At 37.2% G+C, this 17,831-nt stretch overlaps 1 protein-coding gene across 50 annotated transcripts in view; it reads right to left on the reverse strand.

Moving 5' to 3' along the window:
* The window catches only part of RIMS1 (regulating synaptic membrane exocytosis 1), a 471,679-nt gene that overhangs the window by 140,002 nt on the left and 313,846 nt on the right, over window positions 1-17,831 (reverse strand). For 19 of the 50 annotated variants that reach the window (XM_067011328.1, XM_067011324.1, XM_067011326.1 and 16 more), the window contains 8 exons: window positions 17,156-17,286; window positions 16,405-16,576; window positions 16,128-16,281; window positions 14,912-14,983; window positions 10,310-10,466; window positions 9,237-9,362; window positions 7,556-7,618; window positions 2,666-2,755 (listed from right to left, as the gene is read on the reverse strand). In XM_067011328.1, the coding sequence (XP_066867429.1) occupies window positions 2,666-2,755; window positions 7,556-7,618; window positions 9,237-9,362; window positions 10,310-10,466; window positions 14,912-14,983; window positions 16,128-16,281; window positions 16,405-16,576; window positions 17,156-17,286 (965 nt within the window). The remainder of the gene's footprint in view (window positions 1-2,665; window positions 2,756-7,555; window positions 7,619-9,236; window positions 9,363-10,309; window positions 10,467-14,911; window positions 14,984-16,127; window positions 16,282-16,404; window positions 16,577-17,155; window positions 17,287-17,831) is intronic. The other 31 variants (XM_067011356.1, XM_067011341.1, XM_067011353.1 and 28 more) reach the window with 7 other exon arrangements.

Genomic DNA, 17,831 nt, shown 5'->3' on the forward strand with positions numbered 1-17,831 from the left:
GAGATGCTCAAATACAGAAATTACTTCCTTTGCAAACAGTGTTTCCACGTGCCCGTCTCAGAATTCATCTGTTAACCTGGGCCAAACCATCCTCATAAGGGAGAAGAGGTTGGCCTGACGGTTTTGGGGTCCTTCGGGAAAAGAACGTGCTAACTGTGCCTGGTCCTCCTTTATCTTGGAATCATCAGTGAAGTGTGGTGTGGGGTACTGGGTCTGCTTTAACAATTTCACCCTTTGTACTAACACAGAACTTCCTTTGCTTTCAGAGTTAGTGAGGATACTCCAGAAAAGGGCATTAAGTAGGTATAACAGCATACACATGTTCATCAAGATGGTTTAGAATCAGCAAATTGTTTGACCTCGACAGGTTACAAGGCTGTGGAAACATTGATATGTCACCATCTCAAGAATATGAAGTTATGTCTTTAACAACTTTTCTATAATATCTTATCTACTATGTATATGTCAGGCATTGATCAGCTCTCTGGTCAGTCACAAGAACTAAGTAACCTGGAAAACCCTCAAAGCTTCCCCAGTTCCTACTCTCCTCACGTCCTGTCTGGGGACCTACAGGTGCATCTTCCAAAGAGCACAAAGCCCACGCTGCTGGTCCTGCTCTGTCCTGTCTCGAAGCTGCTCAGAGGTCTGTCCGCAGAAGGGCGGCATCCTCCACACCAAGACACACCTACAGCATCTGTAAATTTCCTGATGAGAACTCACCTCACTTTATTTTCTTCTTGACAACAAATTGACCCCAATAAGTTAATGAACACTAGTAATACCAATTCCAGTCCCGTTTCATTTTTTTTTCAAGGGGAAATTTATTTTTTATTCAATAGATAGAGTGAATGTAGGTTTCAATCAGATTTTCTCTTCTTCTATCAAAAGTACATATCATAAGTGAGTGCACTGAGACTTCACTATGACCTGTAAAAGAATCATGGCCAGATTATTTGTCTACAGGTTGGCCTGTTCTAAGGGTATTATCAGAGATGAAATTCACCAATACACGGATCTGTGAATTCTCTGGCTTCAGCGCAACAAGAAAACATGTGCTCGACAGGTTTCAGCAACAGAATAAAACTGAACTGTCCAATGTAGTAGCCACAAGTGGCCAAGGAGCACTGTGAAAAAAGGAATGCAAAATATCTCACTAACAGTTTTTAACTGATTATATGGTAAAATGATAATATTTCAGATATATACTAAAGTATTAAAGTTAATTTCCTATTTTAATATGGCAAGCAGAAAATTAAAAATTAGCATGTGGCTCAAACTGTATTTCTATTAGACAGAACCAATATAGATGACATTTAAGATGTTAGGGTATTGCTGTAGTCAGAAGATTCCACTGACTTCATTCTTTCCTTGTTTTAACACTAACCAGAAACATATAAGGAAATAATAATAAGTAAAAAAAATATAAAAATATTTTTTCTTGTTACTCTTGTATATATTTTTTGGGGGTAATGTAACAAACGAGAATAATGAAACAATTTCAACTGTGATTTTAGAAGAGCCCATTCAACTAAAGAAGAGCCCATTTCAACTCAAATTTCTTCTACATATGTTAAGAAATAGAAAAAGTTAGATTCCATTGTTTTCTATTACAAATTTTGCAAATACAAAATTAAAAAGTAGATTTTTTTATTAGAATCTTATGAAGACACTAAAAAATGAACATGTCTACCTGTACCAATCATTAAATTCCAGAAATAAACATCTCATAAATAAATGAGTAGAATCAGACTAGAAAGATGGCTAAAGGAAAGCTTTAAGCAGCCTCTGAAGAAGATGAAAAGTGGGTTATATTAACACAACTAAACATTTTTCTTCAGGATTTGTGAAGAGGTAGTATGCAAACTTCCAGTGAATTACTTCTAATTGAAAAGAGATAGCAATTATAACCAAGATTATCAATTATAACCAAGTTTACTGGAATAGAAAGTTCCATCACAATGGAAAAATTAGCTGCTCACAATTAGGAGACAGCGTAGTACATGATCACTGAATTAAAGTCAGAATTATTTATTAATCAATCAATTTAAAGTTAAGTAAAATTACGTATGTGTGTATATATAATGTGCCTTTATTTTTGTACGGCATCAGGAAATCTATGATAAACACACTATTTTTTATTGAACTATAATTTAAGGTAAAACGATCTATATCAAAGAGCAAGTTGATTTTTTAAAAAAACGAATATGGATGCACAAGGGAAGTAGTCTATCTAAATAAGATTCTTGTTTTGCATTTATGGAAGATTGTACTCGAACCTATAAATACTATTTATCAGCGGAAGTACTAGAAAAGTGATCTTTCCCTTCACTGGCCCTCACAACCATATCAGCGTACTGAAGGCTCCCTGAGTAGGTGTAAAGAAAACCACTGAACAGCAACAGAAGGGGAAAAGCAGCAGCGAGAAGCAGTTACAAATCACGTCACGCCATTTGCAACAGCATTCACGGAAATATGTGTATGTGCTCCCTCTGGCTCCGCCACATACACACATCTCTACACAGGTGTGTACGGAAGGGAGGGGAAATGCAGACAGTTGGCAAGTGAACGTGGGTGAATAAGCTGTGAGACTCAACGACACAAAACAAGGTGATAGGGGAAAAAAATGACTGTACAAAATGACAGGAAATTAAGAAAGTCTTTATACCTTTCTCGTTCTGGTGAATGCAAACTAGCATCTGGTCTCAAGCAGTTGGTACTAGCACTCCTCGCCCTGTCAAGGGAGGGCTGCAGGTCACTAGTGCCAGTGCATTGCATCCAGGGTGGAGGAGAAAGACAGAGAAAACAGAGAGAGGAAGACCAGTTAGAGAGGAAAGCATCGAGTCCTGTCCCCTTTACACAAAGTGCAGAATCACTGCGAGTCAGTTCATAAGGGTGTGAGCGCTGACAGGATGGCCGTGCACAGTTTTGTTTAGAAAATGACACTAAACAAAGATTATGCTTGAATTGCTTTGCATAATTTTTTTAAAAAGGGTCTCAGACTGAAAAAAATGAGGCTAAGTCACACCTACTTATGAAAAAACTGGATACAGAAAGCACTGAAACAAAATGCCTAACACTTCATTACCAAGGACAGATGCCACACCAAAACAAAATGAAGGACAGCAGAGGAGGAAAATTTTACAACTCAGCTATTTTGGTTCAAACACTAAACAGGGGAGGTGGACGGCATGACGTCCAAACATCCTGACCTAACCAGAATCTCATCAGTAAACCTCAGTGCTCTGGAGTGAAAGCATTCATGGTGAAGGGGTTTGGTTTTAGTATGTGCAGGCAGAATTGAGCTCCACAAAGTAAAATCGTCCAAAAATAAAATAATATAAAATCAACTCTCATAATTGAAATCAACAAGTAAAACAACAAACAAATGACAAAGAAGACAATGACGAGAAATCTGATACTTGAGTAAGTAGATTTCATTTAGAGAAATATTCTAGCATAGGTTTTATAATTAAAGCTATTTTTAGTTTTTTACTGTATTTTTCAATTAGTTTTTATTGGACTATAGTTGATTTACACTGTTGTGTTAGCTTCTGCTGTACAGCAAAATGAATCAGTTATACATATGCATATATCCACTCTTTTGTAGATTCTATTCCCATATAATTAAAAAGTAATGAGCAGAGTTCCCTGCGCTATACAGGAGGTTCTTATAAGCTACCCATTTTATATGTAGTAGAGTGTGTATGTCAATTCCAATCTCCCAATTTATCCCTCCCCACTTTTCCCCTTAAAGTTATTTTTAGATATCATGAGTTTTCTCTGTATATAATTAATTTTAAGAGGAAATGCTAATGCTTTATTAGAAAGTAAATTTGCTACTTTTAGTTGGTGAGGAATTAGGGATTAGTTTATAACTGAGACTCACTGTTATGACTCTTACCTGTATATATTCCAGTGAGAACAGTTCTCTAACAAGGGCATCTTGGGCAGTAATGTTTTATAGTGCCTAACAAGATGTCTGGAACATGGGAACGCAGACATGCAGGAAACAGAAAAATACATATGAAGCAAACTTTATCAGGATATGAAAAAAGTAGGAGACCTAGAAAGCTACAAACACAGATGGATCTTTTGTTTTTCTCAGAAAAACCACAATAATTATTTGAAGGTAGGAAAAGAACTGTTAAATATGGAATCATAGACATGTCTTCATAATTAAGATGAAGACTTAAATTATAGTTTAAAAGCCTTAATTTGAAAAAGATTTGAGAACTACACTCTATGAAGTAACCAACATGAAACTTACTATTTAATCCCTGTTTAATATTATACCTGCTTCTATGGAAATAACTCATAGCTAAAAGTACTAATCAAATAATTTATGATATTTGGGAACTAATATGACTAAAATTTAATAGTCTAATAACAAGCAAAATGCTGACCAGCATTGCAGGGACAAGCTGGTCACGGTACTGAAGGCAGTAAAGGAAGGAAGATCAAGAGGTGACTGCCGTGAGCAAGTCCTTTCCATTTATCACCTTCTGGATACAAACCCAACAGCAGGTAACATTTATCACCAGAAATTGGGTGGGATGGGTATTAGCTGCAACCAGAATATGAATTCTGATTTGGCAGAAACAAGGCCCAACATCATCTGAATTCCTTTAAAACCTATAAGGGGGCTTCCCTGGTGGCGCAGTGGTTGAGAGTCCGCCTGCCGATGCAGGGGACGCGGGTTCATGCCCCGGTCCGGGAAGATCCCACATGCCGTGGAATGGCTGGGCCCGTGAGCCATGGCCGCTAAGCCTGCGCGTCCAGAGCCTGTGCTCCACAATGGGAGAGGCCACAACAGTGAGAGGCCCGCCTACCGCAAAAACCAAAAAACAAAAAACAAAACCTATAAGGACTTCTGGACTGTCTATATCACCAAGGGTAAACTTGGTCCTGTCAATGAATGTTTTGGTAATTTAATAATGTTTCTACAAAATTTAACTGTCAAAAATGAAAATCTATTGTCCATGTTGGCTTACATTAAAGTATGATAAAATCAGGAATAGAATAAACATTTGCTGTTTATGCAACCATAGTATAATCAACCATTATACTAATGGTTGATTCAGGAAATCTTTTAAAGCTGTGGTTTAATATGTGCTAAAGTACCACATTCGAGCACAGATTGAGGACACTTTAACTGAAGCAAAGGATTCAGCCTGCTTCACAGACAGAATCTTCTTTTCAACTCCTAAACCTTAGGCAACTGTCTTTAGTAACAAGTTGCTATACAACTTTTCTAAGCAATTGGTTCAAAAGTGAATTTTCTGGGGAGGGTACACTCTAACAGGGGTCAGCAGAGAATAGAAATAGAATGAAAAGTGGCCACAGCTTTTAGTTTTATTTATTGGTTGTGAACCTGGATGATTCAAGTCATCAAACCTTTTTCTACATCTATATCATGGAGGAAATAACAATCTTTAACAGGGATGCTGTGAGGATTAAGTGAAATAACATGTACAAAGGGTCAAGGACACAGTAAGGAAGCCACAGCATTTTCTGTATAACAAGACTGTCTCAGGAAAGGTTTTATGGAAAAAGCATTTGATAATGATAACAATGGGGGGGATGAATTAAACAATATGAGACAGATTTCTGTAGTGTGTGACTTTGATATGCTGTGCGTATAAAATCTCCAGGGAGTGGCTTTAATTTGCAAAGTTTCCAAAATATGTTTGGCTCACAGACTCTTAAACTGGCTGAACTTCATGCGGAACCAACTCCTCAGAACACATTTTTGGAAAAACTAGTTCAGTGGAAAACTTCAAATAGACCTGTTTTTTGAATCCTTGCTCTGTTACATGTCAAATAAAACTTTCTTAGCGTCTTTCCTCATCTGTGAAATGAGGATAATAATGTTCATATGATACAACTATTGTCAGGACATTGAGATAAAATTCATTAAATAATTACCACTGTGCTTGGTACTCAATGAATGTTATTTTCCTTGTTTACTGGAAAGTAGTAAATCCACAGGTTTTATTCTCAAAAGTCGTAAGTGAATATGACAGGTTGTATTCTGAAGATAAGATTTTACAAAATGATGAAGCTACTAGCTTATTCTATTGTGCCTATCCCGTTATCTTACCTTTGAAAGTGGGATGTAACGGAAAGAAAAACAATATATTTACTGATTCTGTTTAGCTTATTGGTGTGAATGTGTTTAAAATACCCGCACGTTGGGGGCCAGGCACACACCAGGTGCCTAATAAATATGAAAGCTTTGTTTTGTTTGTGTTTTATATGTAGTCACCCCAACGGGACTATAAGAAAATTTTCTGAATCTGTAAAGAAATCATTCCTGTTAAACTATTTGTCAGGACAACCAAAGTAAGGCTGGAGGCTTTCGAATTATAAAGGATTGAGCTGATTTTTACAATAGTTAGGATTTTACATTATTTCTCCAGTTTGCAAACAGAACTAACATCCCTCATTTTTTCCTGTGGCACCACACACAGGGCAGTAGTTATCACTAGGAGAGTTTAATACATGTAAAAAGTTAGTTCTCATTCGGGTGATCATGTTCATTCCTGAGCGGAAGCCCAGGTCCACACGGACACAGTAAACCTGCATTCGTGTTGGCGTCCCAGGTTTTCCAGGTACAGCTCTTTCCTTCTCTCTCCTATTTACTCTTTATTGGCCATAATATTTGAAAGAGTTTATCTGTGTGTTGGTTCATTTGTCTCACCTAGTTATTACTTCTTTACCTTCCATTAACTTCACATTGACAATAAATACGCACAGACTATATTCTTTGAGTAATCTGTAAAAGGACTTATTTGGGATATGAGATCCAAGATGTAATGAGATGAAAATAAAGTGCTACGTTCTCAGCTCCAATTTAGACGACAATAATGTATCCCCTCTTCTTCTCATCTTTAAGGAGACTTTATACCGTTACGTGTCTCTATGGGAAAGCTGGTAGTGTAGGATTTCTGACCTAGTGAGGGTATGAAGGAAGGGAGGGCTTAGAAGTTAACAGGTCATATATCCGCACTCTTTATCAAGAAGGAAACTGAAGCTCAGCTCTTAAGGATGAAGTGGTAAAGATCTTATTGAAAGCAAACAGAAAGAAAACAACAGTAGAATCAAAACATAAAAATAAAAAAAGGCGAAAACAAAGTGAACTTACACTCACGGAAACAGTAACGCTGCCATGCACAGCAGATCAGACCTCTTGTGTCTAGATGTGTGTGTGTGTGTGTGTGTGTGTGTGTGTGTGTGTGTGTGGTGGGGCTCACAGCGAGGTTATAGAATTTTAATTGCAGAAATCGGTTCCTCGGTTTTGGAAATGTGTCAACAGTTCCCCAGAGGCTCAGCCGCCCCTGGATTTCAAATATTTTGATAGAAAAGCAGTCTGCCTGGATCAGAATTCAAATATATTTGGAACCTTTTCCACAACCTCCATATAAAACAAAACCAATTTTGAACACTGGGGAAATTAATTTCACGTATTCGTAATACCGCTAAGGGGGAGACGGAAGCAGAGTAGAATGGAAAGAGTCATCACACACAGTTACCGTCGCCAAATTCCTGTATTTACCTGGTGGTGTGTAGGCATTCTGCACTTCGTCCTCGTTTTGCTCTGGGAAGCATGAGAAGCTCACTGCACAGACAGGATGGGTGGTGAGTGAAACAGATAAGTTATGAGGCATTAAATGACATGGGTTATGCCAATGGTATGCCGATGACAACATGAAAAGGGAAGAAACCAGATTGTCTACACTAGCATATTTGCTTGAGAGGTTAAACAAAAATAAACATGACAGTGCTTGAAAAATTTTCAACAATAAAGTACAAACATTATGGTCGAAGTCCTAGCTGTTGCTGATTTGCTATTGTATTTCAAAGTGATTTCACAGAGTATCAAGGCAAAACTAAACTAAACTGAACCTTCCCCAAATAAGACATAGAAATCTGTTTCCAATTCTAGACACTTAGGTGTTTTAATAACTTTTAAAAGCCCTATAAATCTGGCTTTTCTGATACGAATGGGAACCCTAAATTTTTAAATTTCTTTTTAGCAACTCAAAGCATGACAGTTTTCTTGCCTCTTATAGCCTGTAAAATGCAATATCACTTCTTCTGTTTCTCCTTTACCAACTAAGAACATACTTGATTAGGAATGTTTTATCTTAAAACTGATACTCTTTCTACACTCAGATTAATTTCACTCTATTGAATGCCCTGGTCCAGACGTCCTTCTTTTTCCCCCTCCTCACCTAAATTCATGGTGGCCCCAGTGAATGTCATCAAAGGCACCCTCACCTGACTCCACTCCACCTGAAGAGCGGGGACCCCCTCCTCTGAGCAGTGCTCTGTCCCAGTAAGCACCACAACCTCATCTCCTGAAGGTCATGGCTCCAGCAGGGTGACAGTGAGGGAGCTAAGAGGCTCTCCTTGAGTTCTGTGTCCTTGACTACACAGCAAAAATCAATCATTGTGTACCAACCTCATTCCCTACCCTTCCCTAAAAGTTTCTACACTTCAAAAAGCCAGAAGACACGATTCAACCAGCTGGGGATTCTAATAACCCAAAACAGATCCTGAGCTTGTGGTCAGGCCCATCTTACAGCGAGGGCGTTGGTCTGAGGTGCAAGTCCGCGGGCACGTAGAACCATGGAGTCATAACATCAAATAAATGCAGAACTAAGCCTAAGTACACATCCATAGAAGAAAGAATCCGTTTCAATATTTTGTACTTTATAGGCATTTTAGGTAACTACATTTTATGAGAAGTAGGTGTACTAAAAAATATTACTGCTGAAGTTTTCACAGAAACTCTGCAATAGTAACTGTCTTTCAGATGACCTGTACCCAAAAACTTTTTACTGCAGAAAAACCATAATTTTATAATTACATAAATAATATCGCAAAGACTGCAACCCACAAAAAATAAAATATTTGAAAATTGCTTATGTAGACTCCCTTCTATAATTTAGGTTAGTATCTAAGTCAACAACAAACTGCACATTTAAAACTGGCTAAACATAAATTCTGATTTTTTTTAAAAAAATGCACCTTTTATGACAATATAATATTAGTCAAATATTTCCCAGAGTTGCATTTCTATTAGAATATCTTAAGAGTCGTTCCTTGGGAGAAGTTCAGTTTTGAATGATGAAATACTTTTCCTGTCTTTTGTACTATGCCAAGATACCTATCATAGATGAAAACAGAGCAAAGAAGACATACAGTGTTGAGATCATAACGTGGACAAATACCTCTCTTGTTCTGATAGACACTGACTGTCCACATCTCCGGGTCTGTGACCAACTGGGCTGCAGGACACATCGTGGTGTCTGGTTGGAGAACGTGACCTTCTCGTTGGATGAATTTCATCTAAACTCCTGAAATGATTGCAAAAATTTATATGCATCACAACGTACCACCTCCCCCAAACAGGCTGACAGACTAACAGGAAAGAATGGACAGTGATTGGCAAATAACTGACATGGCTTGAAAAGTGCTGGTCTCATCACCAAATGCCTGTTTTAAAGGTTTTTATTCTCTACCATTGCTTTTGCCTGTGCTGTATTTCTCCAACCTCCTTTGTTTACTTCCGTCAAAAAAGGACCATGGGGCTTCCCTGGTGGCGCAGTGGTTGAGAGTCCACCTGCCGATGCAGGGGACACGGGTTCGTGCCCCGGTCCGGGAAGATCCCACGTGCCGCGGAGCGGCTGGGCCCGTGAGCCGTGGCCGCTGCGCCTGCGCGTCCGGAGCCTGTGCTCCGCAACGGGAGAGGCCACAACAGTGAGAGGCCCGCGTACCGCAAAAAAAAAAAAAAAAAAAAAAAAAAAAGGACCATGATTTTCATCTGCATACTTAGTGAAAATTTCAGAAGTGTATTTCAGGGTGAGATGAAATACAGCACGATACAACTTCCGTTTTATATGCTTTTCCAAACATTTAAAGTGCTTCAAAGAGACAATACCAAATTTCTTAAAAATGCCTTCTGCCTCTTCACCTTATCATTTGTGCCACTTCTCTGCACAGGTCTAATTTATTACCATACAATTTCTCCCAACAGGAGAAAATTAACTAGCAAACAGAATACAAGACAGTTATTCAAAAACTGTGCTTGCAACATTCACTTCTTCCACTCCCTGGGAGATGACCTGAGATTAGCATAGGTTGGGTAATGAATAAAAAGGCATTTTGCCTACAAAGGATTCTGAAAAAAAAATAACTTGATTGACCAAACCATTATTTCATTTCTGTTAGAGTCTTGTGGCAGTTTGCACTGTATTATAATAAAGAGTACCGTCAAGGATGCTAAGCTCTTCTCGAAGCCTACCTCTGTAATGGCACATTTGGTAAACGGGAACGCGGCCTCCCCTGATCATCGCCACGATGAGGAGACACCGACCGTGAGCGGTGATGCGTTGTTCTCTGCTGCTCTGGCACAGTTAATGTTGAAGGTTTGCTTTCTCTAGCACTAGACCTATAACCTACTGGCAAGAGTACACACAAAGAACGAGTCAGTATTCTTCTGTAGTGTCAGTGCTAATGTGGAGACATCAAATGATATGGAAAGAGGCCATTGACCTATGAAGATAAATGCCATGCAATCAGTATTACCAGTCTTATCGTCAAAACTACTAAGTATGTGTACAGAGTGTAACATACACATGCAGAGGACCGGGTACAGTTTGGCTCAAAGGTTACCATGGAGATACTGATGACAAATATGACAGCTGATGCCTCAGACGTCAGGATGAGTTGGGATACTAGTTTACTGAATGAGTGAGTGATTTTTTTAGCAACACAAATCAAGCACTTAACAGTGAACTGTTACTCATATACAAGTCAATGCTTAGAAATTTAGTGTCTCTTTGAATGTTATTGGAATTTTTCTGCCAAAGGATAAATTATGTTAGTTGGATTTCAGATGGCTTCGCTAATAAGAAAATAAAGATGCTACTGTACCGATTTTAATTGACAAAGAAGAGTAGCAGGTCTTCACTATAACAAATACTGATTGTGAATTTTGAGGACCACAGATAATACTGCAATTTTCAAACGAAAATAGGGTATGGGTGGAGCTGACTATGGCAATAATGCAGAACAAATCAACCCTCCAAAAGAAACAATTATCAAATCTACCCCAGACATCTGAAACTATTCCACAAATGTGTTAGTAACCTAATTAACGGTTACTTAAAATATTAACTTCTAAAAGTCATTCTCCCTTGAAACCAAAAGGTTTCTATGATCTCTGATTTAGATTTAGATAAAACAGCAAACCACAGTAACAGTTTAATTAAATGTTTTCACAGGGTCATTGTTGCAATTATTGGAAGGAAAATAAAAAATTCTGTGGCCAAAGGAAAAATAATGATATTTACAACTACATGAAATGTACACAACCTTGAAAACATTAAGTCTAACAAGGTAGCTTGAACTGCTGCTCATTTATTTACTTGACAACTCCCACATTATTTTAAAAATATGCCATGTAACATTATTATTAAAGGCAGACTAAATTCCCCAGTAGTTTATTTGTTGTGATTGTATAATCTTTTGACTAAGCTTAGAATATACGGAAGGTCTTTAAACATTACATAAAGGCCAATTTGACAATATTGACATCAAAGAAGCTCAGCCATTTTGTCACTCTCTAAAAACATCGGTGAAGGACCAAATAATATAAACATAAGTGGTATAATTTATAATTTCATTTTATGATGAAAATAAGAGCAATTCGGGTACTATTTTGAATTTCATGTAAAAGTTTCCTTGTTGTTCAGACATACAAATTGTAATATTAAGTCTAGAATGATTCCAACTAAATTTACATGTAGTAAACTTATTTCATAGTTTAATATTAAAAACTAATGGTGGCTGTTTTAAAGATAATTAATCCAAAGTCTGAATTACTTAAAACATTTTAAATTACCCTTTAGTATCATTAGAAAACATTTGGTATCAGTTATATTATAATTATGGAAGGTCAGTATTGAACTGGGGGCACCATTTCAAGATTTCAATGAATATTCAAGGTATATAAATGGAACTTTTAGATTTGGAATAATTAATTATTCTGAAGTAACTTTTAGAGACTTTAGGCATCTTCTGTAAAAGGGTATAATTAATTTTTTTTCTTGGATTCTTTGTATTTACATAAAGATTAATGTCTTTTTTATCCTATCCTAATATGCATTCATAGGCCTTTCCCTGCTTTTTATAATAGTTCATTTTTTTATATTATGTTTAGTTTATTGTTGACAACATGCACTCTGCCTTCAGTAAAAAGGTAAGAAGGAACTGCTAGTTTATGCTCACTTCAATGTTTCAGTTAGTTCAAAGTTATCGGGTTGTTTTTGTTGTTGTTTTTTTCATTTTTTGAACTTGCAGTAATAGTCTGAAAGTTGAGGTTGCCAGATGCCTCAGCTCAGATGAGGGCATTCTGTGTGTGGTTATTTTTATTCTTCTGAAGCAGCTGAAATTACTTATTTTAAGTAACAGTAAGGCTATGATAACTATAAAGGTAGTAAGATGCAGCTCTGGAGGTCTCAACTGCTTAAAGGTGGTAATACATCAAACGAGAACATAGAACCCTGTGGTCCTAGAGAAGCCGGGTATTAGGAAGTTCAAGGCCCAGCTGCGGTAGAAAATCTAAATGACACTTTCCAGCTTCTTCAGCAAACATAACCAGAAGCTTCACTGAGTGCATTAAACACACGTAGAACTACCTGGCATCCACTCGTGAACAAAGTTCTCTCTATACTGGACACTAGGAAATCTGTAGTCAGCCTCTTAGAATATCTGGTAATGTATCAACACACTTGTTTATTAACTTATCCCCTCACTTTATTTGAGCTTCTGGCCCTTATTTTACCATCTTTCCTCTTTATTTAAAATGTATTGTTTATTACTGTGTGTCTTGCTATACGGTATTTGCCACACATGTATATCTTTGGAAACTACCATATATACATTTTGAATCACTGAAGAGCACCCTTAAAATATAAGTAAATTCCATTATCTCCTTTATTAATTTATGAAGAAATCTCTGGAACATAAAATATTACTGATTGGCTTACATAATTTGTTAGTTATATTCTATTAAAAGTTTGCCTCGTTCCATTTTAAATGCTAAATAAAAATGGATATCATTTGAAATGACAATTCAGACACTGCTTCTCTATGGTAAAAGGATAATCCCTGATATAAACATATATAATCATATGTTTATATCGGGATGGAATACAGATATATCTAGACTTCAGTGTTCTTTGGTGGTTCCAAATACTAACACCACTGCAGTCAGTCCTATACTTCCCATTTTGGCTGTTACCCATGTGGTCTCTCAGGGAAAAAAGAAGAAACTCATCGTTTTTGTAAGTATTTGTTGAATTAGCCGTTCATTCATTCATTCATTCATTCATTCATTCATTTGCTATCTGGCCTCATCATAAACATGTGAAATTTTAGGTGAATAGCCTGTGAGAACCACCCACAGAAGTAAATTCTATTCAGATGAGTTAGAAGTGACAACATTAAGGTAAATTAACAGCCAAGATTCTTGTTAGAAAGGTTTGTTGACAAGACCCCTTTCCTACGAGGAATCATCTGAATTCTATTTAAATATGCAAATGATACCATGGACAACTAGCTTCCCCCTTTCAATTCCATAAAGACAATATTCTATTAAATTCTGTGTGAAGGTTTCTGGGTAGAGTGTGCCTAATTATTCTGATCCTTCTATAAATCAACAAACTCAGAAAGCAAAACATGAACTGTTATCCACAATTACCCACTATTATTTCAAACTCTCCCTGATGGTCTGATATCAAGGAGTAATACCTAAGTACACAGATATGCACAGAACCAGATTTGTTGTTTTTAAGATATCTGCTACTTTCAGACAGTGATCAAAGATGATATTTTCTCTGAGTTTCACGGAGCAAATGAAGCCTAATTTTAGGGAACTCTCCATAATTTTCTCCCAGTTTTAATGAAGTCGTATGTATCTCTCTAAATTGCGACCTCAGTCACTAGTCTTCGTAATGTCTATTGACTTTACCGAAATTATTGCCCTCAAATTAAGTGCATCCCCACCTGAGAAATTATGTAAATTAAGGGAACATCTGTCAATATTGTCCCAAAGAAATGCCTTTAAGAGCTCATATTTATATACCCCAAGATTTTCTCTTTAATGTCTTCTTATTTGAATATCTCCCTACTCTTCATTAGTAAATAAAGGGAACAGGATTAGTGCCAAGAAAATACATCTTCACTACTTGATTTGACTCACTTTCTGACTAGACTCAGATGAGAAACATAGATTTGAACTGCACAATGTCACAAAGATTTTACTAATTTATACAATGACAAAAAGACATTGACTTCAAACGAATATTGAATCTTTCTAAAGCATTTCCTTATTTTAAAACATACAGACACATTCTAGGTATAGTCAGTGCTGAGCATTTCACAAAAGCGTTAAAAGCTAAGCCATGCCACATGTAATTTTAAACCCTGCCATGCACCTGTCTCTGTATATTCCATGGAAGGCTACATTGTTTTCAGAAACGGAGGAAGCGAAGTCATAGACGTACAGTATAAAACACAGGAGAATGGAATTTTTATTAAAAAATTAACTCTAGCCTTTCAAAAGTCATATTTTCATTTCTGCTCAGAGCATTGTGAAATGAGGATTTTAACTTCGTTAGCTTCTAAGGGGGACCCTGACTAATTTTAGTGGGGATGTTAATGAGTATTTACTAGTCCACCTCAAACTTCCTTAATAATTTGGAAGACAAGTCACCATGGAATAGTATCATCCAGACTTCTCCGTGCTCTAAATCTCCAATATGGGACCCAAGGAAGTCTGGAAGCTGGCAGGAAAGCAAGCACGGAAGCACAGTGAAGCCGGCCCCGTTCCCCCACGCACCTGGAGGGACCACTCCAATGGCATCATCAACCTCATAGTCTGATATGTCACTGTCACTGATTCGCTGGGACCCTGCACAACAGGAAGGCAAACAGATACCTCTGTGTCCGCTCGGGTCAGGAAACGTGGAGGACATGGTCACATTTTTTTTTTTTTTTTTTAAAGCTGATTACATTATTACTAAATATTTTCACTTTTGGTGAAGTAGAGTTGATTTACGATGTCTCAGGTGTACAGCCAAGTGATTCAGTTAGACATCTATATACACTACAAAGTTAATGCAGAGCTGATGTTTAAAAACGGATTTGTTATCCAAGGACAACATATTCTCAGCATCCTTATAATCACTGAAGACACACAGAAGGAAGGGGGAATCTCAGAGAAGAGCGTTTTGACTCTTCAAATTATTTTTAATGAAGGTCTACAGCAAAGTGTATACTGTTTTCTACCCAATTATGCGCCCTCCTCTGCAGTTCAGGGAGGACGGGGCTGAGTGGAAAGGTTCAAAGAGAACTTTCTTGGCTGGAACTCTACTGAGTTCATATTATTGAAAGGGCATCAGGGCCCTTTATAAAATGTTTAACCCTCAAAATTAGCCATCATACTGCATGAAACATTAATTTTGAGGAAAGGATTGCTCAGAGAAGCACTAACATGAAGTATTTAATTATATGAGGAGAACAATTTGGTTCCAGATTACCAAAACGAGGCTTCTAAGTTTCATCTGTTCAATAAGAGATTTTGTCATTAATTCAAAAATTAATGAGCAAGTACAGAAAAAAATGTTTTCCCCAATCACCAGATGAACAACAGCAAACAAACCTTACAATGCTTTTGAAAAATTGTTTCTTACAAATAATAATACTAAAAATATCCAGGAATTATACTGTTATTAAGATGTTCTACGTAGCAACCCACCAATAATGACAAAAATTACCCCATCAGTCAACCAATGAACAACTCCATCAGGACTGGGCAAAGAATTATATCTGAGAATTTTTAAGCTTTCAGCTGTGGAATTACTCCACTATATTGTATATATTACTTTCATTGGGAAAATGCAGAAAATCGTTTTGCCAAGTCTCTTTATATAGATGACTGATTTTTCAATACTTCGATCTCTAATGAACATTTGAAAAAACACCTTGAATGTTCATCTCGGATTCGATCATAACGACACAATTACTTCTGGCAACTGAAAAGAGCCTTAACCTACTTTGCAGCTTTTTGCTGGCGCTCTCCCCGTGGACGTGTCGCCGTGGCATGAAGGGTGATGGCTGAGGCAGAGGTAGTGAGGATTCATCGTGAGTCTGAAGTTTATACCAATGCGGCTCATCATCTAGAAGCGCCGTCTCCAACTCTATGAGGATCTGAAAGGGCAGCTCTCAGGTTAGATCAGCGCCGTTCCCCAAATATAATAAAAGCAGCCATAATAATGCACATCGCGGAAGCCTCGTGAGGCGTCTGACCCGGATCTTCACGACACCCCTCACCTCTCCAAGGAATTCACTCTCCTCTTCTTGCACCCTGGGCTGGTCCCACACGGTTATTTCCAACATCCGTTCTCTGAAATCTCTACGATGCACATGTGAATACACAAAAGTCTGGTTCCATTTTGGTTCTAGTACTTTCTTTACTGTTTTGGTTCGCCTTTTACTTTTATCACTGAAAAATAAGTATGTTTTTGTCAATGCAAAAGCAAACGCAAGTATATGCTGCCACCTACCGTAGTTACATGCCGTGCTGCTCTTGGGATGTTTACTCTCTTTAATTCATAACTTTTAATATACAAGTCTGAAAAGACTATCGAGTTTAATAAGATTCTAGTTTTAACTACAATGTAGGCAGTAGTTACAGTTATAGAAATTATAGAAACGCATACACTAAGGTACATTCTAACTGATGTAGCTGTCAAAGACTAATAGATGTGGAAACAAGGTAATGGACAATTTTTTAATTGGCAGATTATTTTAAAGAAACACAAGGCTTGAGGGAATTTTTTTAGGGATAATATAGTTTGTTCTCTCATAGAGAAGTATCTATTACATTTTAAAGCTATATCACAGGTGTATGCATATGTGCAAATTCATCAAAATATATATAAAGTATGTGGAATTTTTGGTATGTCAATTCTACCTCGATAAAGCTTTAAAACATATATGAAACTGTATCCCAAGAGAGAAAGTTCTACTTTTTTCTAATTAGCAAAGATTTTTGCATACTTTTTCTAAAATTATTCCATACCTCCTATCTGGAAGAAAATACATTTTTACATAGGGATTCCTGGGACGCCCATCTACTCTTGGGGGTAGATCTGTTGCTTGCAGAACATTTACAATCAGCTGGTGGCCCACTTTGTCATACCACAGCTTCACCTAAGAGCAATGGAGAAAGAAATTAGCATTTGTAAAAATCACGAGGTATTATAATTTCACAAAAAATACTAAAATTATTTTTGAGGGAGGAAATTTCAAACTGTAAAATACAACTGAATTATAGATATTATTTCTGCAAAGAATACCAACTTGAAAGCATAACCACTTTAGAACTTGACTTTTCACGCATTTTAAGTGTGACTTACAAGAGGCAGGCCTGCAGGCCTCTTATATCATGCGATGGAATAAAACTAATGATAAAATGTTTAGAAAAGACTAAGGGAAGGGGGGAATATTGAAATAATTATCCTCATTTTTAAATGCTAAATCCAAGTGTTTGGTGATTATACGTCTCTTAATAATGATTATAGCATGACTAAATACATTCTGCAGTGCCAACTGTAGTTGAAATAAAATGTTTTTTTTTTTTTTTTTTTTTTTTTTTTGCGGTATGCGGGCCTCTCACTGTTGTGGCCTCTCCCGTTGCGGAGCACAGGCTCCGGACGCGCAGGCCCAGCGGCCATGGCTCACGGGCTCAGCCGCTC

Source organism: Kogia breviceps, chromosome 13 (genome assembly GCF_026419965.1).
Source record: "Kogia breviceps isolate mKogBre1 chromosome 13, mKogBre1 haplotype 1, whole genome shotgun sequence".
Lineage (NCBI taxonomy): Eukaryota > Metazoa > Chordata > Mammalia > Artiodactyla > Physeteridae > Kogia > Kogia breviceps.